The sequence below is a fragment of the Anopheles moucheti genome, chromosome X (assembly GCF_943734755.1).
Source record: "Anopheles moucheti chromosome X, idAnoMoucSN_F20_07, whole genome shotgun sequence".
Taxonomy (NCBI): Eukaryota; Metazoa; Arthropoda; class Insecta; order Diptera; family Culicidae; genus Anopheles; species Anopheles moucheti.
In genome coordinates this window covers 13,224,461-13,233,495 of record NC_069142.1, presented here as the reverse complement: position 1 = coordinate 13,233,495, position 9,035 = coordinate 13,224,461, and the positions used below count along the sequence as shown (strand labels likewise).

The 9,035-nt window shown below is 45.7% G+C and overlaps 2 protein-coding genes across 2 annotated transcripts; both read left to right on the top strand.

The window, feature by feature from the left end:
- Positions 1 to 418: 418 nt before the first annotated feature.
- Positions 419 to 1,242, top strand: LOC128307471 (homeobox even-skipped homolog protein 2-like). The gene has a single exon (XM_053045341.1). It carries the CDS (start codon positions 661 to 663, stop codon positions 1,240 to 1,242), a length of 582 nt encoding a protein of 193 aa, XP_052901301.1. The 5' UTR covers positions 419 to 660.
- Positions 1,243 to 1,305: 63 nt separating this feature from the next.
- Positions 1,306 to 4,166, top strand: LOC128307470 (box A-binding factor-like). The gene has a single exon (XM_053045340.1). It carries the CDS (start codon positions 1,306 to 1,308, stop codon positions 2,215 to 2,217), a length of 912 nt encoding a protein of 303 aa, XP_052901300.1. The 3' UTR covers positions 2,218 to 4,166.
- Positions 4,167 to 9,035: the final 4,869 nt, after the last annotated feature.

The window sequence follows — 9,035 nt, the reverse complement described above, 5'->3', positions numbered from 1 at the left end:
AGAGAATCGCAAGGAAAATATAAAAATATCTTTAATTTTTAACTAAAAAAACGCTAACCATAATAACTTTATATTAACTGCTATTGTAATATTGTATATTCAGCTATCGGTTATCAATCTCCGTGTTTGTGTACATTTAAAAGATTGCTATTTACACTAACTTGGTGGTGGATTACTCCCCTAATACTAACAACGGTTCTTTTTCTTTCTTTACCCTCGGCACTCCATGCGTAAATTCAATTGTCAAAACAAAACAAAAAAACCGGCCTACCGCGGTTTCGATAGGTATGGTTCTCGAATCGGCGCGCAAAATGGCGCCGGGAGGAGAAGCTCCGATCGCAGAAGCGGCTGATCAATCATGTGGGCGGCGTGGGCGGCGGGGGTGGAAGCGGTGGCGGTGGTCTGGGCAACGGTGGGCTCGGTGCGAGCAGCCTCGGCGGTCAGGCGGGTGGCGGTGCGGGCCCGACCGGGGGCGTGATCGGCAGTATCGGATCGGCGGCCATCTGCTCACCGTCGGCGACGGCGGCCAAGCTGTACCAGTCCGAGTACGACAACCCGTACGGTGCGGCGGCGGCGGCTGCGGCCGTCGCCTCCGGTCAGCCCACCACCGCCGATTGCTACAGCAACGCGATCAGCAATTCGGCCGCCGCCGTCGGCCTAATGTCGGCCCAGCCGCCCCGCGATAACTATCAGTACTTGCTGTCGGATTCGCTGCATTCGCTCAGCATGCCTTACTCGTTCCACCACCGGCTGCCGTGCAGTTCGCCATCGTCGGTACAGCCGATGGATCTCAACACACATTCGGCCGCGTCGGCGGCTGCTGCGGCGGCGGCCGCCGCGTCCGCTGCCGCCTACAGCCAATCGATCAACATGACCGACCTGTCGCAGATGACTCCCCCGAGTGCGGCGGCTGCGGCGGCCGCTGCTGTCGCCGGGTTGCCCCCGGTCCCGACACGCCACCTGCCCATCATTACCAGTGCGATAACGGGTGGTGGCGGTGGGGGTGGTGGTAGTGGTGGTGCGAATGGTTCCACAGCCGCCGGGGCGACTAACGAGCTGGAACCGGCGAGTGTTGTGTCGGCGGCTAGCGCAGGAAGCGGTGGAGGTGGAGGAAGTGGCAGTAATGGATCAGCAAACAACGGTCAGCAACAGCAGCAGCAGCAGCAGCAACAACAGCAGCAACAGCAACAACAACAGCCGCCCCAGCAGAGTGGCGGCCATTACATTACGCGGCTAGAATAATCTTCAATCTCGTCGGCGGCAGCTGCAGCGGCCGCAGCGGCAGCAGCCGCCGCGGCTGCAGCCATGTTACCCATGCTGCATCCGAATCCGTCCTCGTCCTCCTCCCCCACACCGTCCTGCTCCTCCAGCTCGTCGTCCCATCAGCCGCCTCTTCCGCTCCACAATCCGCACCATCACACCCACCACAATCAGCACATGCATCCCGTCCCGGGTGCGCTTTCCTCCCCGACGCCGCCCCCGAAGGTGGCGGCCGATATTGTGTCCGGCCTGTCCCATCACCTCTCCATCCTTTCCTCCTCCCCCACCTCCTCCTGTGCGTCGGCCACGTTGGGTGCGCTGGCCCAATCTACCCATCGCCACCAATCGCATCATCTGTCGCACAATCTGCACGACCACCATCACCATCACTACCTGCACCACCATCAGCAGCAGCAGCAGCAGCAGCAGCAGCAACAACAGCAGCAGCTTCATCAACACCAACAACAGCAGCAACAGCAGCAGCATCGACATCTTCATCCTTCGCACGGCTCTCCACGGCAGTCGCCATTGCACGGCAGCTCGCTACTGGCCGTCGCCGGGACTTCGTCGCTCGATCAACACGCCGCTGCGTGCAGCATCCCCGGCACCCACCATTCCACACTCACCACCCATCCACACACCGGCCAGGAACCGGCACAGCTTAACTTCCCGCACGCTAACCCTCACGGCCATCTGTTCCGCTCCACGTACCGGTCCCTGTTCCGCCATCCCGAGACATTGCCTGCGGCGGCCGCAACCATCACCTCCTTGCGGTCGTCTTCGCCCGCCCATCATTCCCCATCAGCTACCGCTCCTCCTCCACCTCCGCCTCCTCTTCCACCTCCCCCTCCACCGCCACCAGCTCCACCTACTGCTGTGTCCGCCGCGTCCTCTACTGGTCCCAACGAGCAAAGCAATGACAGTGGGCAGGGTGCCTCACTAGCCTGTCGAGACTGAGCACCCACACACACACAGAGACACACACACATATACATTCGCGCGCACACACGCCGATTAAACGATTATGAGCGATTTTGCAGAAGAATTTCAACGTGCGGCAAAGGCACAAACCCCGCGTTCGTGCTGTCGTACGACAAAAAAAAACAAATCGAAGACTACGAGCGAAAAAGCGAAACAAAAAATACGGTGGAAAAATGTTTAAAGTGGTAGTTCTAAAAAAAAAAAACCATTGTGATAATACCGTAATACGTGTTAATTAAAACAAAAAATAATTGCAAATACCAATTGAACCAATATGGGATTATTCGTGTATGTATGTATATTGTATATTTACCTGACACGTTTTACTCAATCAAAATGACGTCACCGGGTGGGAAACGAACCCCGCGTTTTTTAAAACATGCTAGCCTAGCTGAAGGTTTTCATTTTTTTCCGTTTAATTAACTAATCTAATCAGCGAATAAGTAACCCATACATACGAAACACTGTACTGCAAGTACTACCAAGCACAATAAGCCACCAAAACGACGGGGACGGGATTTGGTTGTTAAGAGAGAAGAGAGAAGACAGGGGGGAAGAAACAGGAAAAAACAAAACGGAATCTTATTATTATCCCATTAATTTCACTGCAGCAAAACTGATGAACCGCGTAAAGTGCGTGGGTGGTTCTTAATGTTTGTTTACGACCGTTCTTCGACCTTCCCCTCCCATTAGCGTGTTGCCCTTTCGTAGCTGCGTACGCACGCACACAACGAACGGCAATGCAATCTCCCTCCGTATCGGACGGAAACCGCGCGAAATGTATGCGCCTTTTTAGAGCTTTTTAGCAATTACAAATTACAAGTTTCTACTACAAACATACTCTAAACATGAACTAATGATGGCCTGAATGTAATCGATAGGTGAGCATAATTTGTTTTATTTTTTATTGTAATTCTAATGTTTCGTTTCTGGAACTGGCTCATGCGTTACCCGATAGCAGGGCTAGATAATTACTAATAGGCAGGTGCGGGGGTAACAGGCGCAACATCTCTTAAAGCGTGTCAAATGCAATGCAGAGACTTTTTTCTTTGTTAAGGAGCGGAATGATGAACGTATTTGAACGTAACGACACCACAACAAAATACACTCGCACACATTCACCCTAATGCAACACCTGATGTTACTTGTTATGCTATTTATTTGTTGTCGGCACAATAATGCGCGAGCAAACACAACACGAAAACGAATAAATCGGGACAAATAAATGGCGGGGAGTGAGCGAAATAAGCGAGGATGGTGACATGCTGCCACCAGGGAATGCATATGATGCTTTTTGTTTTGTTTTAATGTTAACCGCGGAGTGAAGAAGCACTGGACTGGGCAGTTTTAATCGATAAACAGCGACAAAATAGTACATTGCAACCAAACCAAGCTGCGGACAGTTGTGTGAATTTGCAATAGATTTACAACCTTTGTTGACCTTTGTTACAACAAACACCGAAACGAACAACAACAAACAAGCACAAAATGCAAGCAAGCACACGAAAACAAATGCATGCGGGGGTTCGTCGTCTGTTAGTAATGCAAATTATATTTTGTACAGAAGAAAGCGCAGCATTTCAAAAAAAAAGTAAATCATCTTCCAAATTGGTTCTATCAATGAAAGGGACGCGTGTAAAATTTAAACCAAAAACTCAACGGAGTACTTAGATGGATGAAGCAATAAAAAAAAAAGAAAAAACGCGAAGGGTAGTTTGTAAAACAAAGGCTGGAATATTGTGGAGAAATAAACAAAAACAGAAAAGAAATCGTTTAGGAAAAGTGAAAAAGAAAACTAATCAGAGTAAAGCAGAAAATTTAACGAATTTTGTGGATAAAAACAAGAACAACAAAACAAAAACCATTACGCGTTGGCTTGTGTTAGCATTGGATTGGATTGAATGTGAGAAATTAACCACTTTGGGCTTTGGGTACTTTAATTTACGTTACTATTACCATCTTGCCTAGTAGATATATGGGCAAAACGACGTTACAGCAATTATAACTGTTTAAGCAATAACTTAGGTAAGCGAATATGGTTTATGGTGGTGATTTGTTTAATGTTTTGTTTTGGTTTTTGGTATATTACTTTTTTGGTTTGGTTTTGGTTTTGTGGTATTTCATCAATAATAGTATTGTTTTTGTAGACACATATGCCATTATTTCTTCACTTAATTATTAATTATTTCCTTACGACGGTTTATTCAATATATTTTAAATTGTTTTTCCTTTCCTTCCTTTACAACGCTGTTGCAGACAATTGTTGTACGATTTTGTTTAAAATGATCGAAATTAAATAAGCCACTACGAACGGGCTCGTGCCGCGAAAGCAATCAAGTAACTACACCGTTCATAACCACCGGGTTGTACGTGGCGAATTCCACCATCAGCGCGCAGCACCGTAATGATATCATTACCCTCTTCGGTGTCTTCGGCATCGTCGGTGCTAACCGCATCGACCAGCGGTACGCATGCGCCACTCTTCAACGTGGTCGATGTGACCGGTTTGGGGCCGCCCGTCCATCCGGACAAATCGCGCAGCACCAATACGACGGGCGGACAGGCAGCTGCCCGGCCGGCACATGCCACACTAACTACCGCGGGCGGCAGCTTTCGGACGGTGGCGGACCAACTGACGAACGGTGCCAATTTCGGTGGGCAATGGCCAGTGCGCCACACCAAGGGGCTGTTGAACGGTCCCGGGCAGAACAATTGTTTCCTCAACTGTGCGGTACAGGTAAGTGCGATGAAATTGTGACAAATATTTAGAATACTTGACCCAATTGCAATTAAATAATGGTTTTGAAAGTCAATCTTTTGGTAACCCAAGATGTGATGAGTTTCTGGCAGTCTATAGTAAAGACCTCAGAATACCTGCCATATTCTCAAACTTTTATTTTCATTTAAAAAATTCTATTCTTTTCTGCTTTTTGGGTACTTTTGGGTAAGTCTTTTGGTAGCCAGTGCTCCTTTTATATAAAAGATATTGGTGCACTACCTACCAAAGTCCAACTGCTTCGAATATAGCGAGTTCCACTGGGTCTCAATATGTGTGATCAGTAATCTCACTAAGTCTTAATATGCGAGATTAATTTTGAGGTATACAACACTAGAACTCATGTGCTTTACTAGGTTTACTATGTTGTACGTCCTGGATGGTTTCTATACTACTGAGTGTCTTTAAAGAGCATGGAGTGAGTTGCTTCTTGGAATTTTGTAAAATCGAAGTAACCATATGAAAATGTGAAATCTAATAAATTATAAACCGCAGCAGAATATAGATTAAAGAATGCTATGACATATGCTAAAATGGCTATATAAGCAGGAGCAATTGACGAATACATAAATTTTTGGTTAATCGGTTGAAGAAGAAACATCTAGTTTCCTTTAACAGAGCTCTGATCTTCGGCACCTTCTGTCGGATTAGGTTCCCCAACCGTTGGATAAGGGGCAACTAGCGGGAAGGTCTGATAAGCGGGACAAATCACCCTTCGCCGCGAAAACTCCGTTACAGTCCTGTGACTTCAGCAAAAGGACCAGTCGTAGAAGCTCGGCGTGTAATAGAGTGTCTCATCTGAGTGACCTCCGAACTCCAATCATTCTAAAGTTCTAAAGTAAATGACCAAATTATTGGTGAATGAACCTCTGTTATTCTGACATCCATTGTAGTATTGCCAACATCACGGGAACTCAATACTATTCTTAACCTTATAAGCCACATACGAACCAGAAACGCCCAGAAATAGAACGGCTCGTCTAAAAGTAAAATGAGCACTCTTAAAGATGCACACCATGTTTCCCTCTGCATCTCGCACTGTACCAAAGAAATGAAAACTTTATTATACACAAAATAAAAGACCAGGACCTCACCGAGAGGGTCGTTGGGGGGGGGGGAGGTTTTCACCTTTTTTCCTCCGCGCACACATATATTCTTCAACTTTTCACTGCCAACCGATGCGAGCCATCCGACTACGAATGTGAAAACATAAATTATCTACGCTTGGTGGAGCTTTCCCACACAAACCAACCAACCCGAACTCGGCACGGTCGGGGTGGGAAGAAGCGCTGGGAAACGGAGCTGCCCGCCCCGCGCACCTCGATGTACCATTGCACACGGGCGGCGCATCTGCGGTACAGTTGGTGAGTTCAACGGGTGCTTTCTTTCTGCTCCGGTACAACCTGCTGCTGCTGCTGCTGCTGCTGCGCACATGTGTCAGGTGCCTGAGAAAAGATGGCAGTGGTTCCAAGCTGTGGTTATAAATGCACATGGTTCGCGTCCACCTGTTCGTCTGCCACGCGTTTTAAGATTCCCCGGTACAATGTTAAAGGGTTTTTTGGCAGGTGGTCGTTTTGGTGATTTTTGTTGTTGTCTGCTGATGCGCCGTTCGGTGGGTTTTTTGTTCTTCCGAAGCTTTTTTGGACCAATTTTTTTTAAGGGACGAGGGGGGATGATTTCGTTCTTGGGGCTCTTGTTGCAAACGAAAAATGAGTCATTTACCCGGTTGGGGATGTATTTATGATTTTTGTGGGACGCTTTATGGTCTTGTGCACATGAATATTATTGTGCGCTGGTCGACTTTGTAGTGATTGACATTTCCTTGCTGGCTTCGTTGGGCTTTTTCTGGAAGGAAACGTTTGTTTTCTTTTGCAAAAAAAAAAAACTATTCAATAGACCACAAGATAATGAGGAAATCGCCCGGTATATAAGCCATTTTTATGTTAATTACGCAAAGCGGGACGAACCTGCTTTAATTTCCGACCATCCTACGGGGCGCAATCCATTCTATACGTAGGTGCTATTCTAACTTGTTGTTAGCTTCCTAACGGAAGAAGGAAGAGATAACAAGCGATTGCTGCTGCATTACCGATAGCGCCCTCTTCGGTGTACCGTTGCCTGCAAATCGGACGGAGACTTCGTCACCGCGGTGGACATTGATACGCAGCCCGTTAATTTATCGAACGCTCGAAGGATGCTCCCGATTGTCATTACGCGCGGTATAAACAGGTGCTAAGGTGTGCTGAAACCGAACCAAGCGTCCATTCTGCCCCGTGCCGCACCCGGTCGTATTAATAACCTGAACGGAAATGATTAGTGGCACAGTGCGAAACCGGAATGATGAGGAAGGAAGCTGTCCGCTCCGTAGGCTGGCTCGGGTTCGTTTAATAATTACATGTAATTATACACCGCTGCACTGGAGCATCCTGCGACAGGGCACACAGCAACATCCGCTAGTCGTGCACGCCTGTAAGCAAATATCCATATCCGTTCTTGCGTTGTGCGCTGAGATCGCCGAAAGAACTGTGATGGTGAGGCTAAAGGCAACAATATAATGTTGAAGTGTATGGAATAGATTTCCGCTTTCATACCTGAGCTTGTAAATTGTATGTTTAAAATAAGGCTTATGAAGGTTCACATAATCTTACTATTTATCAGTTATTATTCACGAACATTGTGTTACGTTGTTTCAATAATTTAAATGGAATATCTCAATCAGAAAGATGATAAGCTTCATTGAAATTCTTAGACATTCATGTTTGAGAATGTCTAGGCGAATAGCTAGAAATTCTAGAAATTCCCAGAAGTAGGTATGTTTCTTCAGGAATTCCGGGATCTTCGTTAAGTGGATGTTAACAGGATCCTGTGCTTTAGAGACTTCAGAATCTCAAGAGTATTATAACTCTATACACTCTGTAACTCTACATACTCTGGAGTCGATCCACATTGGATTGAGGTTATGAACATTAAAATTCGTATAGTCAAGTACTGAGCAGACGACATTGCAATGGAAGGACTTTGGAGGTAATCTAGAAGCAATTCTCCAGGAAAATCAGTAAAGAAGCTCCTGATCACCATAAATGCTATCTTTGTGGTTTGCTCAAAATCTTTAATGTATGTCATAAAACCCTGCAATCACATCATGTCACAATTATTCTTACATTATTAGAAAGCTTAAGCTTTCAGTCTGAATCTGTCAAATAGTACAGGCACTGGGCTGTATCATTCTTTACACATTCGTAAAGGATATAGCATTTTCACATAGAGTCTTGACATTATTCTCGCAGAATCACAATATGAGAAAAATCGATTAAAATTTAGGAAGTCTTCTTTAAATTTGATTCATTTGGAACAAATTATAAAATCGGTTTTTAATAACATAATAACTTTTTTGTTGTTGTTATGTTTACATTTTTGGCGTATCGTATAAATGGTCTAACCTGGTTCAGACCAGCAAGCAAAATGCTTGGTTGTGATATTTGTTGAGCAGCGGACCGAACCTTTCATTAGAAAAAACATTCTAATCCTTTTTTCCAAGGCTTTACTTGGCTTGCCATTTGTACGGGAATATAAAAGCGCATAAGCCTGGAAACGTCAAAATGCATACACAAAAAAACTACCTTATAGTATGCAGCTCAAGACACTAAAATCTCTTCTTGTTTCCAATAAGTATTATAATATTCCCTTCTTACATTATTCTCTGCTTACATTACATGGAAAAACTCATGCTTGTATTATGAAAGTCTTCATTTTGACCAGCCTTACTCACTGTAATTTAAAAGTTTGGCGTACTTCTTACACACTGTCATGTAGCGCAACTTCATCTACTCTCATTTATAGTGCGGCACTCAAACAAAAAACATGAAATATCTAACCAAAAAAAAAACAAAAGACACACTTTCATGCATTTCACCAATTCATTTTCCTTTTGTCGGTCACCATTTCGTGCCGAAAATCCGAATCGAATTCGGAACTGTTTAGCGCATGTGGTGCGCCAGCATATCGCAGAGGGGTTTTC

What these genes read in the sequence shown, in the direction of transcription:
- LOC128307471 (XM_053045341.1), top strand. Translation starts at nt 661, where the DNA reads ATGTCGGCCCAGCCGCCCCGCGATAACTATCAGTACTTGCTGTCGGAT.
- LOC128307470 (XM_053045340.1), top strand. Translation starts at nt 1,306, where the DNA reads ATGTTACCCATGCTGCATCCGAATCCGTCCTCGTCCTCCTCCCCCACA.